General features: G+C 43.2%; 2 protein-coding genes and 9 non-coding genes across 11 annotated transcripts; 9 read left to right on the forward strand and 2 right to left on the reverse strand.

The window, feature by feature from the left end:
- Positions 1-76: 76 nt before the first annotated feature.
- On the reverse strand, positions 77-15470 carry LOC115557379 (sortilin). The gene is made up of 20 exons (XM_030375144.1): positions 15112-15470; positions 10533-10595; positions 10028-10101; positions 9779-9881; positions 9414-9575; positions 9190-9263; positions 8385-8434; positions 8143-8270; positions 7898-8042; positions 7163-7318; positions 6589-6701; positions 6242-6344; positions 4831-4999; positions 3484-3668; positions 2964-3153; positions 2567-2683; positions 2268-2376; positions 2021-2133; positions 1556-1682; positions 77-1455 (listed from the first exon to the last, which is right to left on the reverse strand). Exons 1-20 carry the CDS (start codon positions 15367-15369, stop codon positions 1441-1443), a joined length of 2454 nt encoding a protein of 817 aa, XP_030231004.1. The 5' UTR covers positions 15370-15470; the 3' UTR covers positions 77-1440.
- Positions 15471-16100: 630 nt separating this feature from the next.
- Positions 16101-19027, reverse strand: psma5 (proteasome 20S subunit alpha 5). The gene is made up of 10 exons (XM_030375455.1): positions 18921-19027; positions 18607-18650; positions 18246-18312; positions 18017-18143; positions 17829-17896; positions 17630-17737; positions 17227-17285; positions 17040-17142; positions 16641-16727; positions 16101-16488 (listed from the first exon to the last, which is right to left on the reverse strand). The coding sequence occupies exons 2-10, from the start codon at positions 18633-18635 to the stop codon at positions 16411-16413; spliced, it is 726 nt and encodes a 241-aa protein (XP_030231315.1). The 5' UTR covers positions 18636-18650; positions 18921-19027; the 3' UTR covers positions 16101-16410.
- Positions 19028-19225: 198 nt separating this feature from the next.
- trnae-uuc (transfer RNA glutamic acid (anticodon UUC)) lies at positions 19226-19297 on the forward strand. The gene has a single exon. It is a non-coding gene; the product is annotated as a tRNA-Glu (tRNA).
- A 1028-nt stretch (positions 19298-20325) lies between these two features.
- On the forward strand, positions 20326-20397 carry trnae-uuc (transfer RNA glutamic acid (anticodon UUC)). The gene has a single exon. It is a non-coding gene; the product is annotated as a tRNA-Glu (tRNA).
- Positions 20398-20634: 237 nt separating this feature from the next.
- Positions 20635-20706, forward strand: trnae-uuc (transfer RNA glutamic acid (anticodon UUC)). The gene has a single exon. It is a non-coding gene; the product is annotated as a tRNA-Glu (tRNA).
- Positions 20707-20959: 253 nt separating this feature from the next.
- On the forward strand, positions 20960-21031 carry trnae-uuc (transfer RNA glutamic acid (anticodon UUC)). Its single transcript has one exon. It is a non-coding gene; the product is annotated as a tRNA-Glu (tRNA).
- A 65-nt stretch (positions 21032-21096) lies between these two features.
- On the forward strand, positions 21097-21168 carry trnae-uuc (transfer RNA glutamic acid (anticodon UUC)). The gene has a single exon. It is a non-coding gene; the product is annotated as a tRNA-Glu (tRNA).
- A 251-nt stretch (positions 21169-21419) lies between these two features.
- On the forward strand, positions 21420-21491 carry trnae-uuc (transfer RNA glutamic acid (anticodon UUC)). Its single transcript has one exon. It is a non-coding gene; the product is annotated as a tRNA-Glu (tRNA).
- Positions 21492-21739: 248 nt separating this feature from the next.
- On the forward strand, positions 21740-21811 carry trnae-uuc (transfer RNA glutamic acid (anticodon UUC)). The gene has a single exon. It is a non-coding gene; the product is annotated as a tRNA-Glu (tRNA).
- A 248-nt stretch (positions 21812-22059) lies between these two features.
- Positions 22060-22131, forward strand: trnae-uuc (transfer RNA glutamic acid (anticodon UUC)). The gene has a single exon. It is a non-coding gene; the product is annotated as a tRNA-Glu (tRNA).
- Positions 22132-22381: 250 nt separating this feature from the next.
- trnae-uuc (transfer RNA glutamic acid (anticodon UUC)) lies at positions 22382-22453 on the forward strand. The gene has a single exon. It is a non-coding gene; the product is annotated as a tRNA-Glu (tRNA).

Consider the following 22453-nt stretch of genomic DNA (forward strand, 5'->3'; position numbering starts at 1 on the left):
ACTGATAACATCACATATAAAGCCTAGAACCAGAAATGTAAATCTAATTGCAAAACAAAGAGTCTGTACAGCAGAGTGTGATAACAGTGTAGCCAGTTTTATTTGCCTTTAGTCAAACAGAAACACGCGTAGGCTACATATAAATGATGGTATATTTTCTAAATATAAGAATATTGTTAAATGTCTTTACTATGGAATAATAATGGGGATTTTTTTTCTCATATTCACAGAAATGCAAGATTGATGCAATAACAAATGGAAGTCAAATGTGTTGGCACAAACAGTTAAACGACAATTAAATTAAAAAGAAGGTGGAAACATCAATTTGCTTTTTCACAGATCTGTAGTTACAGTGCAAAATTAAATCCTAAAAAGTACATGTTCTGTATGTAAATAACTAACCAATTGCTTGGACATATGCTAACTTACTGTTGTAAGTTAGTGTAAATGTCCTAGGTTTGGCCTTTACATGAGATCATTTTGTTACCATAGCTTATTTATTGCTGTAATATTGCCTTGGCTTGAAATAGAATGTGTCTAATGTGAGAAAAGTTCTGACACTGATAATGTTACTGTATCTGCACCTGTGGTCAGACAAATAGTTAGCAAACTATTTTTTATTGTTTTTCAAGTAGAGTTGTTTTCTTATTTTCTTTATGATATTGGCACAAAGGACAAGTGTTTTGTTTAAACAATTATATTTAACATTAGACAAACAATCAAAGTGCTTTGGTAATAATTCAAGTCTCATATCCACCACGCAAACAAAGAAATATTTAATCATGAAGTCAACTTATTTTTTCGGTTACAGCCTAAATCGTCATAACAAGATTGTCCCTTTCAGCCTTCAACTTGTCAGCCTTCACCAACAGCATCAATGACTGAAGCAACATCATTCAATTGTGTCTGTCCTATTCTACGCTACAATTAATGACTGCACTGAAGAGATGAAAAACTTGTGTGGACATCCCAGTTCCAGGGTCAACGTCGGCATATCGTTCATCAGGAGTGGCCCCAAAAATACTGACATGACTTCCACCCCCCCCCCCCCCCCCCCCCCTCCCCCACCTCAGGGCCGTGAGAAAAAAGAAGATTTTAGCGACAGACCAAACAATACCAAACACTGTTTCTCCAAGGCCACCATAGTTCTCTTTGACATCTGCACATGGTTGGCTACTCCCTCTATCTGCACATGGTTGGCTACTCCCTTTATCTGCACATGGTTGGCTACTCCCTTTATCTGCACCTGGTGGGCTACTTCCTCTGTCACAGGAAACAGAAATGCGCTCTCTATCCACCAGAGGTACTAGATATTTCGAACACACTCAGAAACAGAGTTTATTGGCAGCAGGCAAAGAGGGGTAGCTGTGTCTTGAAGATGCTACTTTAATCACATGTTTGAAGATCCTTTGATGAAAAGTCCTTTGATACGTCCACGCCTTATTCTAACAGGTCCTGTAACGGCACACAGAACAGATGTATGAAAATAGGTTCACCATCATATATGCCTCAATAAGGTTCAATAGTAAGACACTGAAGACACGTGATGGGCTACCTGATCTGAATCATCATGGTAATGTGTCTTCCCAGATTCCATTGTGTGAGCATCCAGATGTTCCGCTTCCTCTAACCCATTGGCCTCTGCATGTTCCCTCATCACAGAGTACCGGTGCACAAGGAACCTTGATGGTTCAAATATAGCAAAAGGACACAAGTGTAAGAGGTAAGTGTGTGTGTGTGTGTGTGTGTGTGTGTGTGTGTGTGTGTGTGTGTGTGTGTGTGTGTGTGTGTGTGTGTGTGTGTGTGTGTGTGTGCGTGTGTGTGTACGTGTGTGCGCGTGTGTGCGTGTGTGTGTGTGTGTGTGTGCATTTGCATAAATGTAATTCAGGGCAGAATGAATATGATATATTTTGTAATTGTGTTCCAATTTTTTTTTTGGGATATTTGGATGCATGATTAAACAAATTACAGCCATTCGCAATAATATAATTGCAGAGGTTAAGGCCTTTCCTGAACTGACCTCCCTCCACAGACGTATTTCTTCACCAGCCAGACGCCCGTGGCAGCGCTAGTCAGTAGGAGAACGAGGACCACCATCACGATCACAGCAGTGTTTGACACGCTGACCTTGAGCTGAAGACACAAGGTGATAACAGTGCAGGAAGAGAGCAATGCTTAAAAACATGCTGGATGCAACGGGTGGGGGACGGAGAGAAGGTACATTGGAGGAATGTACAGCATGTGTGTATTTAGACAGCAGGACTGACCAGGGATTCGGGCTCGAGATTGCTGCTGGTGCACCTCTTGCTCAGGTCTGTCTCCTCCCTGTGCGGTTGGAATCCCCCCTCACACTGGTCTCCGGGAATCCTCCGGTAGCTTAACGATGAAAGGGATTGGAAGAGACGTGAGCCGGGACGAAAGGCAAGGGCCAGGCAATGAATAAACGACGGAAAAAGAGTTTCAAAAGGCACAGCATGAACACAGAAATGGCTTAAACGCTGATGAGAGCAAAAGGAAAGGAGACGAGTTGAGTGGGTCAAATTGAAGAGCCATGAGCCACGCTCACCCGGAGGTGAGGAGCTGCTCCGTGGTCCCGTTCAGACAGTACTGCAGCGGGTGGCCCTTCATCTCCTCCTGCTCCACACACTCCCCACTGGGCTCTGACCGGTAGTAGCCAAAGTCACTGCAGGGAGAACACCGGTGACCACCTGAATACAGGCCGCCTGATACCAAGTTCATGTTTGTGGATGGCTGGTGTGTGATCGAAAAAGGCTTATTATTCTACTCGTTAATGGGAAATTGAAGAGTAATTGAATAAAAGTGTTTGTACTTCTTCTAATACATTGCCTCTCACATGATGGGTATTGAATAGTAGCTGCTGTCTATAAACTGGTTATACCGCGTATGTACGACACACATAACACAGTAGGAGCAGATCACATTGAGTTTTAACGAGGTTATACCAGTGATAGTCGTCCATGGTGCAGGGGCAGGGGGTGGGCTGCTTGGCGACGGTGTAGCCCCTGCCGTTCCAGCACACTGAGTCCTTCTTGAGCCGCTGGTATTGCTCCTTGTAGCCAAGCATGCAGCCGTTGCCGGGGTCACTGAGGTCAGCAGAGTGGGCCAGCCACTTCACGTAGTCCTCATCACCACCTGCACATGTAAGCGTGCACACGCACAGGCACACACACACACACACACACACACACACACACACACACACACACACACACACACACACACACACACACACACACACACAAACACAGATGCATGCACGCAGACACGGATTTGAACACATGTGTGACAAAAAACTTGGTCATGCCATGAATTTTTCAGTTGTACGGATCTGTATGTCAACATTCTACTGGTAGTCACTATATCTGTATTGGTTTTGCGTTGCTGTACTTTTATGTTATTCTTCTGGAATGAATAAAGAGTGACACCAGATATGCATGGAATCTCCCCCCACCACATACTCACAGTCTCTGTGGAGCAGCTTTCCAAAGTCTATGGTGATCACCTCCCACTTGCTGAAGTCGGTCCTGTAGCCCCAGAGGCTGACGTTCATGGAGCGAGAGCCGGGCTCGCTGTCCATCCCGCTGAAGTGGAGCGGGTCGCTGGTGAAGTTGTACACGTGCCAGCACTGGCCCTCATCTGTTGAGAACCTGCGGAGGACAAGGACAGGAAGTATAGGGATTTTCTCGGGACTGGGGAAGTGACGCCGTAGATTATGTGGATCGCTGCAGAATGCTCGGTGACTTGAGTGTGTACTTCGTGTACGTGGTTGTGGTTTTGATTGCACACAATTTTCGTTCCAATTCCAAACTGGTTTTCGTCAGAAGCATTCCACTGAATCAGCCCTTCTCAGAGTCTCCAAAGACACAATGAGTTCTGGTGATGAGGGTAGAGATAGCTAGCTACACTACGATCCAGCAGCCCCAAAACCTCTGTTTTGGGGCTGCTGGATCGTAGTGTAGCTTTGGATACTGTAGATTACAGCATCCTGACTGGAAGGCTTAGGTATTGGGTGGGTGTCTCAGGGAGCGCCATCAACTGTCTCTCAGATCTCAGATCTTTTTCTGTGTTGCTTGATCCCTACATGTCTGAAACTGATGCTCTTTCCTGTCATCTGGCTCATGATTCTGTCTTGGATCCTATATTAACTGCCTTGCATATGCCTTACGTCATATTGCAATCAAATTTAAATGTATCTCATATCACTGCACCACTGATGATATCCAGCTGTCTCTTTAAAGAGCCAGTGACTTTTTCAGATGGAATCCAAACACTACATGATATAAAAAAATGGGTTTTGGGCGCAGAGGTTTTTTTTCGCCTAAAAGAGGGGGGATGTTATCCCCATGGTAACGACCCACTTTATGATACTTTTTTAGTACCGTCGTCATGTAACTGTTATGAGCGTTATAATAAGCGATGTTGTATATAAAATAATTCGCTCTTCAGACGGAGCTTCATCATCTACACACACTGTGGCGTTATACAATAATTATACAATAAAGCTAACCTATCTTGCGTACACCATAGAACTGCTGAGGAACATTAATATGTTGACGGTCAAATAAAAGATTATGATGAATAATGAAAAAGTGGTTTTGGGTTCACTGGCTCTTTAAAATCTGATCAAAAGACACACTGACCGTTTTGCACGGTCATCTATTCAAGTTATCTACTTAACTTAAATTAAGATAAAATTAATAAAATAAAATTTGACTTATGTCCCTGCAGTGGTACACTGTGCATTTGATAAATAACAACCTATTGACTTGGTGTTTATATGGGGCTGATAAAACCAAAGGGTCCGCTCACTTGATCTGGCGGATCGGTAGGTTGGAGTGCTCCAGGGCCACCAGCAGGCCCCCAGAGTCCAGGATGGCATAGTGGTGGGGGCCCCTGAGGGCCAGCAGCCAGGAGTAGCCTCCGTCGTCCGACACGTACACGTCAGGGGAGAGCACTGACACTGAGTCCCCCATGCTGCCTGGAGCCAGACAAGCATGAGGGGACGAGGATCAGGGACAAGTACTAAAGCACCAATGAATGAATGAATGAAGCAGTTACACTTGATGTCATGTGTGTTCTTCAAATTCAAATACATTGTCTGTGTCAGTAGTCACGTTTCCATCTAAAAGGTGAAGCGAATCTTTTGAAAGTTTGCAAAAAAGAAATTCGAATTAGGTGTGTTTCCATCAAGTGGTTGGAGCGGAAAACGACACACATTCAGGGCTTGTCGTATCCTTTTGATAACATGCTCTCTCTTAGGTCCTGATATATAGTGGAATTGCTTTGTTGTTTTCCATCTAAAATAGCTGTAATTATTTTTTCTTCGATGAGAGCAAGGAAAAGTTTAACCTCTTCAGCGGTCCTATTATTCACACTGGCCATCTGTTCCATGGACGTATTTAAAGGATACATTGTACATATTTATAATTCGAAATTCTTCACAGCCTTTATACCGCAGATCCTAGTCTAGGGTCTGAAATCGGAAAGACGTTGTCAGTCCTGTATGTTCAATGTTCGCTACGTCACAGCTGTTCTGAAATCTGTGTTTCCATCTCCCATTTTGCGCATTTACTCTCTTTCGCATAAGTCAAAAACCACCTCAAGCGAGCGGAAAAACCTTTTTGCGAATTAGAGCATTTTATGCACATTTTGGTGTTTCCATCACCGTTTACTGATTTGTTATTTCAAAATTTGCATAAAATCAGGGGGATGGAAACGTAGCTAGCGTCAATGTTTGAATATGTCTGTGTGTTTATGGGTCTACCAATTTGTTTGTGTGTGTGTGTGTGTGTGTGTGTGTGTGTGTGTGTGTGTGTGTGTGTGTGTGTGTGTGTGTGTGTGTGTGTGTGTGTGTGTGTGTGTGTGTGTGTGTGTGTGTGTGTGTGTGTGTGTGTGTGTACCAGTGTCAGATATTAATGGGAGCTCGGGGCATTAAGATGAATTTATAATGGCCCTTGGGATGACAAAATAAAGTAAAATATTATATTCTTCCCTTTTCAAAACTTGAAAAGCAGCTCCATATTTTATTTTCCTTATTGTCATTGATTATTGGTCTGTCAAGCAACATAGAAAAAGTAAGGTATTTCCCAACGATTCATAAAATGGCCCTGGAAATTATCCAAAATTCCCCAAAATGTATTACCATGGGGGCAAAATGCCTACCCAGGTATGTACATGATTTGTCCAAGTGTGTGTTTGTGTGTGTGTGTATATGACCTACCATGAGCCAGGATGAGGCCCACAGCGTTGGGCTGTGAGAGAGGCAGCATGGGAACATTCATCTTGAGCGTGGTGCTGTAGGAGGCGTGGATGTGTAGTCTGCACTGTAAAGACACACGGACTTGTTGCAGTACACCTTCCGACACCATTCACACCATGTATTGAATAGGGCCTGCACCATTCAACCATTGCAAATTAGCAATCCCAATTTGTGTATGTGTGTGTGTGTGTGTGTGTGTGTGTGTGTGTGTGTGTGTGTGTGTGTGTGTGTGTGTGTGTGTGTGTGTGTGTGTGTGTGTGTGTGTGTGTGTGTGTGTGTGTGTGTGTGTGTGTGTGTGTGTGTCTCACTCTCTCAGGCTTATTCGCAGCAGTTTGCATGTCACAGTGGCCGTTCTGAGGCGAGCGCAGAGCTTGCCACTTGGCTCCCTGGTCGAAGGTGATCACTGTCTCCACTGTGTTCTCTGTGATCAGGTAACAGCAGACAAACATCGTCGTACAGTTACAGACTCTCCAAGTATAATGCCAACATGTACGTCTCAATAATAAATAATCTCTGTGAAAAATGGACAACTGCAAAGAAAGAAAGATATAAATTATGGACAGGGTATTCAAGTGGCAAATGTGTTTTGACTCCCAGCAGAAATGGATCTGTGTTTGTCATATCTACATCTAACATCTATAAAAATTCACTTTAAGTTGCTTCCGTGTCTGCTAAATACCTAATACCTAAGTACCTAAGTAATTAGTGACAAAATATATCAATAAACCACTGTTGAATGGCCAACATCATCATCTAATTGAATCATGTTTATGAAGTGTATGCACCTGTGTGTGTGTGTGTGTGTGTGTGTGTGTGTGTGTGTGTGTGTGTGTGTGTGTGTGTGTGTGTGTGTGTGTGTGTGTGTGTGTCACATGGTCCCACCCTGTGTGAGCACGCTGGTCATGTAGACTCCCCGGAGGGAAGAGATGACTGTGAAGTCGGTGTCACTGCCCGTGGAGGTGTAGAGATGGCGCTCCAGAGACTTGGAGAACACGGTGCCTCGGTCGTCCGACACGTAGACGGTCCCCACCCCGGAGTCTTCCCCCCCCCCAGGACACAAAGTACAGAACACATTGGAAGGGGACTGGTATCCGTTTAGGTGCTTTATACTACCACATTCCCGCTCCCTCTCCCACCATGGGTATGTAAGAACCATTTAGAAGGGCAGGACGTGTTTGTCCCACAGAACACTGTCCCTGGAACCACACCTGATTTACATTAGATCCCCACTTTACATCAGAAAGCGGGTATTTTAAACACTTGTTCCAGCTGTTTGGTTTTACCAGCACCCAGAGCATTAACAGAACTTGTGAAAACCGCTATTAAAGTTTGTGACCCCCACTGTTGGATTAAATTGCAGCACATTAAACTTGACATGTTGATCCCTTTGGGCATTTTCCTCGTATCTTGATGAATCCATTTTTATTCTCTTTCATCTGTTATATATTTATCCATGTTTCTCCTCACCGGGTCTCCCACTGTGTATGAGTTTTTATGTTTGTACATTAGGCCTCATTGTTACAGAATCCTGGGACTAAATTGAGCTCTCTGTTTGAATAAAGGTGACATAAGACACATAAAAACTGCGATCTGCAACCAATCTGCAAAGAGTCTGACCTCCGGGGTCGTCGACGTGCATGAAGACCATGTCCTGATTGGCTGTCAGGATGGAGTAGAACTGCTCATGGTTGACCACAGGAAGCTGCGCCATATTCCAGACGTCTCCTCCGTCCATTGACACGTGGATCATGCGCTCGGTGCCCTGTTACACATACACATGCACATAAACACACACATGTATAACCTCACCAACACACACACACACACGCACATATAGTTATATATATACGTTATACACATACCAAACCAGTCATGATGGAAGCAAACACAAAGCGCCCTCCTAGCACAAAGGAGAAGACCCGCGTGGCGATGGTCTGGAAACTTCTCCCGTTGTCTCTGCTCCTCTTCAACTCCAGCATTCCTTTATCGTCTGTGAAACACAAGTCCAGGCACTGCATGCATTAAGGCTGTTTTACATCACTCTGTTCTATTCCCTCTATTATGCAGCTCGTTCCCAGTGAGTGCAGCACAATGGTTAACTCACTGCATGAGCCGTCACGGTTTGTCGTTAGGTAGATGCTGTTCTGCGTACCCCTGTCGATGGAGAGAAGAGAAGAATGATGACAAAGTGATGAAACACAAATGAAAATGAAGAAATTAAACAAAGGAAAAATGAACATGCATCGGCTTTCACATTAAGATCCGGTCATGGGTTGTGTAACTGGTCGTTAAGACACTGTGGCTGTGGTGGGCTGTTAAGTGAGGCCTTCACTGCCCTAATTATCCATCCTGACGCCACCGCTATTGTGAAATAGCACATGGAAGTATTTTTCCCCATGATAATGATTTTGGTGGTTGACAACTGTGGGACCAACAGGGGCATGCGACAAGTCATGATTCAACCTGACAGCAAGCGTCTCTCTCTTTAATGCTCTCCGTTTTGTTGGAGGTACATAAGGGACAGCTGTGGTGAACAAAGGCCTATCACAATGTTCCCACAGAAGGGCAGCGCTGACAGCCACAGTCTGACACCACACACACAGCCTTGCCTGACCTCGGCTTCCTCCGTGGAGCTAGAGTCAGTCAAGAGCAGAAAAAACTGGCCCGGAGAAAAGGGAGAAAGGCAAAAATAGAAAAGGATGTTTTCAAAAGACAAATTGGAAATTTTTCAAAATACAAATTGGAAATTGCTAATCTAATATTCCTGAATGTTCTATTATTTAATAGACGAAGAACTATTTAAACCACCAGCTTTAAAAAATCTATTCCTCAATTGTTGACACTGAACAATAATATTTTATAAAGTTAAAATAGCGAGTGGCATTATTCAAATTAAACAAAGTTCTTACCATCTGACCAGACAAACACTAACATGGATTTTACTCCAGGTGGCGCCAAAGTCCTCAGACAGCCACAGGTCCAACTGGTTGAGAGGGATAACGTCTTAGTAACTCTTTACAAATACTTGAATGCTCAAATGTATGGCAAATTATTTCTTATTGAAAAACTCTGCCAAAACATCGTCCTAACTTCCAACACATACGATAAAAATAAGAATGACACAATGACATACTGTCATACTGAGTGTGAGGAGAATGTTGCAGTCGGCTGGGTTGTACAGCATTTGGATGAGGGGCAAGAACGGCAGGTCGGACGCAGTGAAACTCAGACCGTAGTCCCGGGAACGAAACACACGAGTGCCGCCGACTTCTGACCGATCACCGGTCAGTATGACCTGGAAACAAACAGATATCAGAGATAAAGGACCACTGAATACCATAGCTTTTCAGAACTCTGAAGACAACCAAAAGTAAAAGCATGCAACACGATGTATGGTGGTGCAGACACAAGCAAACAATGACAAACTAAGTATTTCATTGTATTTAATGTGATGGGTTCTAAAGTATGCAAACACATAGCTCCTAGGGATTGGTTAACCTTGCCGGAGTGATCGGGGCTGATGCCTATGCCAAACTCAGCCTGGACAAAGGTGTGGTCAATCAGGTGGGTCACGTCCTTGAATGTCTTCCCATAGTCTTCACTGACACAGAGACAAAGTCAGAGGAGTTATTGCGTTAGTTGCTTGGTTTTTGTTATCGTTACTAAGGCTAGCTGAATGCTGAATGTCAATTTCCTGTGGACCACCCAGCCTCTATTCTCCGGAGGGGGCCGGGTGTCTCCTCTCACCTTCTGTAGAGGCTGGACTGACCGAACTGCATCATAAACATCGGCACCTGAAACGTGGTCAGGACCAACAGCACCTGTGTGGGGACAAAGACCGGCTATTAAACCATTATGCACAAACTCATTCAGCACAAGGATTCTGAGAGTACTCCTCCAAGCATATCATCCAAATTGGAACAACTACAAAAAAACAAGTGTTGCGTGACCAAGTTTCTACAAAATCAAATGGACAGCCTGCAGCGCAGCTGCATAATATGCGGTTCAAATGGAGCTAGGTAGCTCGTTCCACCATCGAGGAATGCACACATGAAAAGAGTCTGGGCTGCGGATGAGTTCCACACATTGCCAGGCGCCGTTCGTTAGTGGAACTCTGACAGGGACATCTGACAGGACAGGATGAGAGAGGTGATGTGTGTGGGGCCAGAGACTGCCCTGAACGCCAAAGGTTGATGCAGGCAGCCGCATGGAGCTGTAGTCCCGGTAGGTTTAATGATATGGAAGGACTCACTCCCACGCCATCTCCCACCCAGGCCAGCGATAGGGAGCCCATGCTCCGCACGTTGAAGGTGAACTGCAGGGAGGAAAAGGTTTTCATGTGAGAGGTCGAAACTTGGTATATAAGTGGTGGTGAGGGTAGAATTGTCCACATAAATCGTAAACCTTCAGTTGTTTATGAGAGTTTACCTTGGAAGCTATAGTGTCACGTGACGCTGTTTGATTTCCGTTAGCTAGGATAAGTTGTAAAAATTGATGAGTACTGGCTTCTCACACACAAATAAACACAACCATCAACAACATGGAGGGCCAACCTGATCTGGAGGCAAAACTGTGTGCGCCAGGTTATATGAACAACACAAAACACAGACAAACACACACACACACACATACACACACACACACACAATCACTTTTCACACTGTCTTTTCAATGTCGGCCAACACAAAGAGCAAAAAGAAGAGAAAGGTTTTCCAAAGTAAGTTGGCCATTTGGATGCACTCTGTGTGTGTGACCTACATTCCTGACTGACAAAGCTACAGCCAGAGAACAAGTCCATTACTGATGCCCTTAGAGCCCCCCACCCCATACCCTGCACTCTCCATGTTTCTCTCTCTTTCTCTCAGGCTCTCTCTCTCACACACACACACACACACACACACACACACACACACACACACACACACACACACACACACACACACACACACACACACACACACACACACACACACATACACACACACACACACACACACACACAAGCACAGATGCATGCAGCCCCAATCACAATATTTTCAAGATTTACAAAGCATGGAAAGGAGATTAACTGGGGAAAAGCATGTAGCGAGCCAGCCTAGCCTAGCTCGAAGAAGTCCTTTAGCATTTGCTATTGATTTTTAAAAAACCTGAAAGTTCATCTGCAGCAACCCACTAAGGACTACCGTATAACCAGTGGTCAGATGCAAACAAAACAGTCCCTTAGACATGCACAATGAGCTTGAGAAAGTGCCTGGACATTGGAACAGCGAATTTGGCTGCAGCCCGACATTAGTTTTATTTGTGCGGAGAGCGAGAGCGAAAGAGAGAGAGAGAGAGAGAGAGAGAGAGAGAGAGAGAGAGAGAGAGAGAGAGAGGGAGACAGGGAGACAGAGAGAGAGGTTTACAAGGTGAGGACCAGTCTGGACCGCTCTGTAAAACTTCAGGAGTCTGCCACGTCTGCCCGCAGGAAGAGAAAGAGAAGAAAGCTCCTGCTTGAAGAGGTCCAGTGGAAACGGCCAGCGCTCCTGCCAAGTTTGTGAACACACCATTTCCATCCTCCTCTCTCACATGAACCTGTTTATCACACCATCCATTACCTAATGTCTTCCTTCAACTGCCAGGGTGGTGACTGCATTATTTGTTGAAATATCTCTTTAAATACAGGATGCAAACTGGGACGTCGGTAAATGTTATGCTTTTCACAACATTAGGATGGTTTAAGACACAAATCTGGATTTCCTTTTTTTTATATCACATTTTATTCCCCGAAACAGATGTACAACCTGCTTCGATCCGGCTAAGAAACCTAAAGCTAAGTGCCTGTTCGTTTTTCTGTACGTTTCCTACCGTGTTTGGGTAAATGCTTTTCCTCCCTTTGGGAAAGGGAGGGAAAGCAACGGGTGGTCCAAATTTCAAAAGGCCAAATTCCCAATATTGCAAAGTTGACTGAATTACTGTGTTTGTTGAACCTCTGTATTTAATTGCAGGTAGGATTTTACATGGGGTTCAACAAGCTACCACAAACCCTAAAACTACACCTCACTGAATAAACCTTTTGTTATTAAAGTATGTATTAAAGTAAAACGTAACAATAAATATTGTTCTACAATGAGACAACGGGCAGAGCAGTGTGGTGTGCAAGGATTTTACCTTACTTTCGTATAGCAATTGAGGGGAAAGGGGGTAACTTGTACAACTTGTACAACCAAAGTACAACCTGACTTACAATTGCACTCTCTCGAGTTGGAATGCTGATCAAGACAGTTGATCAATTTGTCATTTGATCAGATCAATGGACTGACGTTGACGCCTATGTCCGACTCCAGACAGCAAGAGCATGGATCATTCTGAATCGAATCCTTAGGCAGCACAAGCTCACACTCTACTTAGTTTCTCTCTCTCTCTCCCCCTCTCTCTAACACAAACACACACACACACACACACACACACACACACACACACACACACACACACACACACACACACACACACACACACACACACATACACACACACACACACACACACACACACACACACACACACACACACACACACACACACACACACACACGAGTCCTATACACACATGTAGGTGGGAGTGAACTTTTGGAGCCGAGCCAGGCGGTTTCTCACACATCGGAGGGGGACACAATGAGGCCCTTCTTCCAGCGGGCTTCAGGTAAAGGTCTTCCTGCTCCACCAATGTTTGCACAAATAAAAGATCAGAGGCGGGAGGTCAGCCTGCCAGCCTCTGATCCGGGGAGACGAGGCAGGGGCTGAGTTCAGGGAAGTTACGGTTGGCGGGAACCAACCGTATCTTGCGGGAACCAACCTCGTCCTTCAAGAGACTCTCTAGGAGCATCTATTTCTTTTACACTATTCAGTCAAAATTTGATGCAGGAAATTGTTATAGAATGAAAATGCAATCATCAGAATAAAAGCATCTTCAAATTGCACTGTGTGTGATCTATCTACCTGTACGTAAGAAATAAAAACAACTACAACAACACACAAATGTCCCTTGGCTTCCTGTTACCTGGCCTCAAGTCTTTTACTTTTGCCATAGTAAAGGTCATAATTTCCAAAAACTCTTTGACTCTTTGTTGTCTCTCCACCCCCCCCCCCCCCCCCCCCCCCCCTCCTTTGGTCGTTATGTCACCCCCCTTTACAAATCAACACCATGTGGAACATCACTCTCTGATGCTGTTCTTGGTGCACAGCTGCTGGCTACAGACCAGCTCAGATCCACGTTGAGGACAGAACGTGTTTTGGAGGAAAGCAGACAGAACAGAAAACAAGTGCACTTCCCTTTTTTTCTCTTTCCACCACGTGTCTGTCTCCTCCCTAATATGCAGCTACACATGCAGTACAAAAAATATGTGACAAAAAAGCCGCCTAGGTAAGCATGAAAAGTGTCTTGGAGTCTTATATGGACTCTATATTGGCTTCGAATTAGTTGTTTTGAATAATCATGTGCAGCTATAGCAGTGATATGGTGGACAACATTGAAATTCTAATCATCCGGACAATGATAACAAGTGAGATGATATACTCTGCACACAAAGTATATATAGCATAGTCCTACCATGATACATGTAGTCTTACTTTAAGTTTCCAAATAATGCATTCAAGTGGGGCTGACCAACGGCTCTGATTAGGGAATGTAACACAGAGCAAGTCCAGGCTGGCACACTAGTTCCAGGGAGAGATGTGAGGAATGTTTATGGGGAAGTGTGGATCAAGGCCGACAAGAGTATAGCCCAAGGCTGCTTACTATTACCAAGCAGCATGGAGAATCGCTTCCACGGTCAGAAGTTGCTCCAGGTGTGGGTAGGGGTAGTCACAGTCAAAGATGCAACATCAGACTTTTCCTTGTTTTGTTACTGCCACACAGACTTGTTGCACAAACTCAAAGCACACACACACACACACACACACACACACACACACACACACACACACACACACACACACACACACACACACACACACACACACACACACACACACACACACACACACACACACACACACACATCTTTTTAGAGAGAGAGAGAGAGAGAGAGAGAGAGAGAGAGAGAGAGAGAGAGAGAGAGAGAGAGAGAGAGAGAGAGAGAGAGAGAGAGAGAGAGAGAGAGAGAGAGAGAGAGAGAGAGAGAGATTCTTGGTGTCTAGGATATTATTCTTGAACATTCCTCTGGCTGCTCCTCCGAATAGAAGTCCGTTATAAAACACCCAGACTTGACTGGCTTATGCTTGCTGATACATGAAATATTATCATACCAAATGCTTCTGTGCCACGTGATAAGGGAGTTAATGCGTATAGAGTTCAACTCTGATTTAAACTTTTGCCAAATCAATCAACTGCATGTATAATTGTTTATTCCGTTGGACCAACATACTCCATAGGTAGGTCCTGTAGGTCTGTAATAAATCAATTAAATAATGCACAATCATTAAATTCATGTATTACCTATTTCTGTATGTCTAGTATGCATCAATCAGGTTCCAATATATGCACGGGTATGATCGTTGTTACACCGTAATAGCTCTGATCTCATAAACATTGACCTGAATGTGTTTTACATGGGGTCTAAACCACGTTATCTAAACCAACGTCTAGCCAAGTATGAAGGTGCACTAGAGTTCATCGGCATTCACTACTACCACCGTTACCGCTTCTTGAACACACGAACACACACACACGAGGGATGACGCGCGCACCCGCACGCACATGCGCACACGCTCACATGTCGGATGCCACAATTCTTAGCTTTTGCGATAAGATACACTTCAATATGACTACAGACAGATGTAGAAACACTTACAGTATGCGTGTTGTTTTTTATCGTAGACTCTATTCCAGATAAAGATGTGCATGTTAGCCCAGTCACTTCTGCGCTTCGTTTACTGTGTTTTGAATGTCCCAAGCTTGTTATGTTCCCACCACTGATAAGATCCCTCGGTCTTAAGTGTCTCAAACCCTTTCCCTGTATCCCGCCGGCGAGGTATTCTGCTTCTGGAAAATCCTTGGCAAGTAGTGGGAAAACCACCCCGAAAGCAAAAATGCAATATATAGAAAACATGTTTATAATGCTCTTCAACTTTTCACTCAAGATCTATGAGACTCATTTTTCTGACTCCAAAATTCGCTTCTCGCAACACATGCCCCCTCATTAGCATTCGCTATTTCAACTGCCCATCCACCAAAGCACAGGATTGGTTGACCATATTATAGTCTGCACTTTCATTGGACTTCTGGTCGACCCCTCCGCAAGTGGTCTTCCATCATGCACGCACACTGCAGAGCTGACCCGCCATCTAGTGGACATTGAATGATTGTCAACCAAGATTAAGTTTAACTGGAAATAGGACATTAGTTTTAAATCCAACACACTGATCAAATTAGTTATATTTGTTATGGAAAACGTTAATGTGGTAATTTGATTCGAGTGTCAGAGCTCATTCGGTCACCACTAATGCCTTGATGGATTGAGCATTCAGGGAAACTGATTGAAAACCGTGGGCTAGGTTACTGCATTTAAATGCAGGAATACGCAAAAACCTGTGCTGCCGAACAAATAAAGAATTAGTAGGCAATATTATTTTTCAATCTTTCAGATAATAGACATAGGTTAAGACTCAAAATACTTTGCACTAATTTATCTCCATCTGCACAATATTAACTTTTATTCTATGAAATTTCAATCTTCAAAATGTCTTTGGGCTATCATTTTGTGTTTTTGCCAATCTTTTCAGATGAATAAAGTCGTCGGCCATTCATATAACTCAACACAATAAGACTCAGTTCAGACAATCATTTTTTAGAAGACAAGTTTAATTTTTCAGCATTGCTCCGTTACAAAACAAAAAAAATAACCCTACCCCACAATACCCATGTTTTAACTGTCAAATTGTTCCAACGCCTGGACAGACCTGTACAATCCAGAGAGGAGAAGGAAATGCCGACATTACAAAAAGAAGCATCTCATTATAATTGGGAAATTCTGACTCCAGGAGAAAAGGGCGAGAAAGAGAGAAAGCTCATGAGAAATGTGTCTGATGAAGCGGGACCCGTCCGGCTCTGGAGCTCCAAAGATAAATCTTGAGATCACTGCTGCTGCACTCTAGATATCCTTGATGACTTCCTCCAGCTCCTCTTTGGAATACATGTGGAAGGTTTTACCAGGCTCTATCGTAGCCAGCTGAAGAAGAGACAGGCACGTTTGTGTTAAATTGAAGGGTTGACAATAAACACAAATGTAGAAGGATTCATCCCATCAGTAGCAAGTTGCTGTATATAACCAGCAGAACCACAGCAACATATCGGTCTGAAAGATGGAAGAAAGCAGCTAACCTCAATGTTGGTGGCATTGAGCTTCTCCTCCATGACCTGCTTCAGGATGGTGAGGGACGACTTGATGGCCTCTTTCAACGTCATGGACTGAAATGATAGAGATGAACATCTCACAATCAGAATGTGAAGTGTTTGGGCCTCACCTGGCTCGAGCCAGGAGGATGGCTACTTGGAAAACAGCAAATACCTCATTATCCAAGGACATATTGTGTGCTAGGAAAATTTAACACAGCTAAGTGTCTTGTAGCCAGTCGGCTCAATTGGCATCCATACTTTTTAGATCTTTCATGGTTAAAAGTACCCTCTTTTCACCACATCATATAAGCCCTACACTTATTTACTCAATATTAATTAATTTTGTGAAATAGTAATTAAGAGGTTACTCATAAGTACATGTACCTTATGGTAGACTTCCTGAAGTGAGCTCTGGGCTCCCTCTGATGCTGAGCCAATAGCCCGAGCATCACACTGCACAAAGGTGCCTGAGGGGTCCATGTGGTAGCTGGATCAACCAAGAGAGAGGGCACATTAATACGAGAACCACAAAGAGGTTATTGAACTTAAGATAAATGTTAGCGGTACTCACAGCTGGGGTCCTTTCTCGTCCAATCCTCCGAAGAGCAGTGCGACACCAAAAGGCCGACTCTTTAGGTTAAAGAACACAGCAACAGTTATAACAGGAAGAAAATTAATAAAGTTAACATTCATAATAATCATGAATGCTATTTATTTATTCCAAGACACGCAAATGAACCGGAAAATGTTACGGCATGACAGAACAAAGCATTCGCCGTTTCCTTATGCTCCTTGATAATATAATACATATTATGATCCGACATCTTTCACATCTTAAAAAAAATTGTTCAGACAGATGAATACTTGAACCCATAATAGTTTGACATTAAAATTCTGTAATCTAATTTTTCTACAGCCTATGGCATGGCCTGGAAGGTGGATGGACATTTTCCCATTGGATGTAGAGGACTGACCATAGCACCAGGGTCAGCATCCTCCTCCCCAAACTGCAGAGCCAGGTTGGACACAGCCTGGGTCACACTCTCAACAGTCATCGTTTCATTGTAGGTGAACCAGTGGTTCTTCAAAAACAAGGAACAAAGTAAGAAAACCAGGAGTAGCAAAAAAAAAAAAAAAAGCATAAATGCAAACTTCTCTTAAAGACAGTCATACTTGTGTTTCTACTCTGGCTTTGTCGATGAGGGTCTTAGCATCAGCAATTAGTCCACTCATCGCACAACCTGTGAACCACATATTCATTAAAAACACATCCATAAAAAGCTTCCCATAACATCCTGTATGAATACAGCTAGATTGCAAAGCCTAAATAAAACAAAGCTTATCAACAGGGTTGCACCTACCAATATGTGTGTCAATCTCCACAATCTTTTCAATGCTACTCGGCTCCATCAAAGGAGAGGTAATCCTCTTCTCAACAGCCAGACAGACCCCCTCTGAGGTCTGGATACCGATGGCTGTGGATCCCAGCTGGAAGAGATGGACCACAGAAAATCATGAAACTGAACCGACAGATTTATCTCTGGCTTTTCTGCATTCATCTCATTACACATATGATTGACATGAGCCTACCTTGATGGCCTCAATGGCATATTCAACCTGGAACAATCTCCCTTCTGGAGAAAAAGTATTCACCCCACTGCAAAACAGACGTTGGTTATAATTATCAGGTAGGGTAAGAACACATCGTGCAGGGATTTAGCAAAAGTAGATGAAAGTGAAAGCAAAAGTAATAACGCGAGTTTGGAAAACGAGTTTGCAACAGCGCCGATGGTAATTATGATATACAACCAAAAAAGAAATAAGGTCTTCGCATTGAAAACCTAGAAATTCTTAAGGGGAAACGTTTAAGTTGTGTTCGATCTGACAACATTTGCTAACCTGTCATCAAATCAATGACAAAGCACTTTGCCTTCTAGCTTGGATTACTTACCGGTCATATTCCGATCTGGTAAGGAACATCTTTGAAATTCAAACCTAGAAAAAAAGATAATTATACATTAGCATTTTGTAGAGGAAGCAATTCATAAATAATGGTCGAAGAGTTGGTGTGCTTTCAGATTTGAGGGTACGATTAGCCGCTACAGTTAGCGATGCGGGCTAACTGGTGCAAAGCAATACACCAGGCACCAATAGCTCATACATTTCAGGGTTGAAACATTTCCATTCAATGCTCAGATAATAAAATTTCAGAATTAATCAAAAAAGCCATTCGTTTAATCCAAGACGATAAAAAGACCCACGTACCTCTCGCAACAGATACTTGAATGAGTTCGCTTGTTTCGGAGGAAGCTTCGGGGGTGTTACATATAAACTAAACCGACGTCGAACAACGGAACACAGTTTTAGAAATGTTCCTACTGAAAGTTGGTAGAGTTGTGTGTAGGTCGAGTGTAGGCCTATGTAATATTAATATTACTGTGTGATAATGCAGTATTCATTATCTTAATTATGTAGGAAGAAAATTTTAATTAAATTCATATTTTGAATGTAGACGATGTAGCACAATAACTATTATATTTTATGGCGAAAATAACGACTATTAATGAGTGTCCCATATGGTCTAGCGGTTAGGATTCCTGGTTTTCACCCAGGCGGCCCGGGTTCGACTCCCGGTATGGGAATGAGTCATTTTAGATAGGCCCTCGTCTCCTATCGTTGTTGTGCTGTGGTGCGACGATGAAACGAGGATATCAACATGACCGTTGTAGGCATACTCCAGCGGTTAGGATTCCTGGTTTTCACCCAGGCGGCCCGGGTTCGACTCCCGGTATGGGAACTAGTACATTGAGGTGCTTCTCCTCGTGGTCGTGCTGTGGCGCTGCCATTAAACGAAGCTTTCCACTTCTCAGTTGTAATGTATACATGCACCACAACCTGCAGAACCTCTTCTGCGTGATATGCCAAATTTCAGAAATTATTGGGTTTTTACTGCTTTTACTGCCTTCTTCTTGAATTATGCTATTACAGTACAATAAAAAAATTAACAAAGTTTGAAATCAAATCAATCAAATCCAGCAATAATAACTTTAAGAGAGTTAGTGAAGTCCCATATCTGGTCTCTAGCGGATAGGATTCCTGGTTTTCACCCAGGCGGCCCGGGTTTGACTCCCGGTATGGGAACTAGTTAGCCTGGCGATGTCATACTCATAATTCTAGTCAGAATATGAGTCTGAGACCGAACCATTGGGCTGTGATTATAGGGCGGAACCAGGAAGGAAAATGCCTCTTCGCTCAATTGGATAGACCTAAAACCAATCAGAGCAACGTAGTATGTGACGTATGTTGTGCGAAGCACAGCTATTCTCAAACTTACTCAACTGAGCGCACGTTCGAAGAAGTAGAAAAAGAAAATGGACATAAACGATTTATGCCTGTTTTGTAAAAAGAATTTAAGGATACACGGACAAATTGGCAACACGGTCAGCATTTTTGGGAAAAAAAGTAAAAGCGCTGAGCGCTCTTTGGTGACGTGATTGATTACGTTAATGTGTATCATCTGTCCATCAACGTATAAAGCCCGCCCTTACAATTTGATTGGTCAGATCACTATTTGATCTGAGGCATTGAATTATGCAATCAAACTACAAAAAGACAATTAACAAAGAAAGTTTGAAACAAAATATATAACCCTTTAATGGTGTTATTGAAGTCCCATATGGTCTAGCGGTTAGGATTCCTGGTTTTCACTCAGGTGGCCCGGGTTCGACTCCAGGTATGGGAACATGTACATTTAGGTGGTGCTGCCATTAAACGAAGCTTTCCGCTCGTCAGTTGTAATGTATACATATTCCACTCGCACCACAACCTGCAGAAGCTCTTCTGCATAATATGCAAAATATCAGAAATTATTGGGGGCCTTGAAATACGCAATTACACTACAATAAAACAATTAACAAAGACAGTTAGAAACAAAAAATAATCAAGGTCGGGAATAATAACTTTAATGGTGTTAATGAAGTCCCATGTGGTCTAGCGGTTAGGATTTCTGGTTTTCACCCAGGTGGCCGGGGTTCAACTCCCGGTATGGGAACATGTACATTTAGGTGCGTCTGCTGTGGTGCTGCCATTAAACGAAGCTTTCCGCTTGTCAGTTGTAATGTATACATACTCCACTCGCACCACAACCTACAGATGCAGAAGCTCTTCTTCGTAATATGCAACATTTCAGAAATTATTGGGGGCCTTGATTACGCAATTACACTACAATAAAACAATGAACAAAGAAAGTTAGAAACAAAAAATAATCAAATTCAGCAATAATGACTTTAAGAGAGTTACTAAAGTCCCATATGGTCTAGCGGTTAGGATTCCTGGTTTTCACCCAGGCGGCCCGGGTTCGACTCCCGGTATGGGAACTAGAAATTTTAGGTGCAAAAAATAATCAAATTCAGCAATAATGACTTTAAGAGAGTTATTAAAGTCCCATATGGTCTAGCGGTTAGGATTCCTGGTTTTCACCCAGGTGGCTTGGGTTCGACTCCCGGTATGGGAACTAGAAATTTTAGGTGCAGCTCTTCGTGGCCATGCTGTGGCACTTCCATTAAAGGAAGATTTCCGCATGTCAGTTGTAAAGTATACATACGCCACTCGCACTACATCCTACAGATGCATAAGATCTTCTGCGTAATACCTAACATTTCTGAAAATATGGGAGGCCTTGAATTATGCAATCAAACTACAAAATGACAATTAACAAAGAAAGTTTGAAACAAAATATATAACCCTTTAATGGTGTTAATGAAGTCCCATATGGTCTAGCGGTTAGGATTCCTGGTTTTCACCCAGGCGGACCGGGTTCGACTCCCGGTATGGGAACATGTACATTTAGGTGCGTCTGCTGTGGTGCTGCCATTAAACGAAGCTTTCCGCTTGTCAGTTGTAATGTATACATACTCCACTCGCACCACAACCTGCAGAAGCTCTTCTGCGTAATATGCAAAATATCAGAAATTATTGGGGGCCTTGAAATACGCAATTACACTACAATAAAACAATTAACAAAGACAGTTAGAAACAAAAAATAATCAAGGTCGGCAATAATAACTTTAATGGTGTTAATGAAGTCCCATATGGTCTAGCGGTTAGGATTCCTGGTTTTCACCCAGGCGGCCCGGGTTCAATTCCCGGTATGGGAACATGTACATTTAGGTGCGTCGGCTGTGGTGCTGCCATTAAACGAAGCTTTCCGCTTGTCAGTTGTAATGTATACATACTCCACTCGAACCACAACCTGCAGAAGCCCTTCTGCGTAATATGCAAAATATCAGAAATTATTGGGGGCCTTGAAATACGCAATTACACTACAATGAAACAATTAACAAAGAAAGTTAGATACAAAAAATAATCAAATTCAGCAATAATAACTTTAAGAGAGTTATTAAAGTCCCGTATGGTCTAGCGGTTAGGATTCCTGGTTTTCACCCAGGCGGTCTGGGTTTGACTCCCGGTATTGGAACTAGAAATTTTAGGTGCGGCTCTTCGTGGCCATGCTGTGGCACTTCCATTAAACGAAGATTTCCGCATGTCAGTTGTAAAGTATACATACGCCACTCGCACTACATCCTACAGATGCATAAGATCTTCTGCGTAATACCTTACATTTCTGAAAATATGGGAGGCCTTGAATTATACAATCAAACTACAAAAAGACGATTAACAAAGAAAGTTTGAAACAAAATATAATCAAATCCAAATTCTTATAGAATTCCTATATGGTCTAGCGGTTAGGATTACTGGTTTTCACCCAGGAGGCCCGGGTTCGACTCCCCTTATGGGAA

This window comes from Gadus morhua, chromosome 13 (genome assembly GCF_902167405.1).
Source record: "Gadus morhua chromosome 13, gadMor3.0, whole genome shotgun sequence".
Lineage (NCBI taxonomy): Eukaryota > Metazoa > Chordata > Actinopteri > Gadiformes > Gadidae > Gadus > Gadus morhua.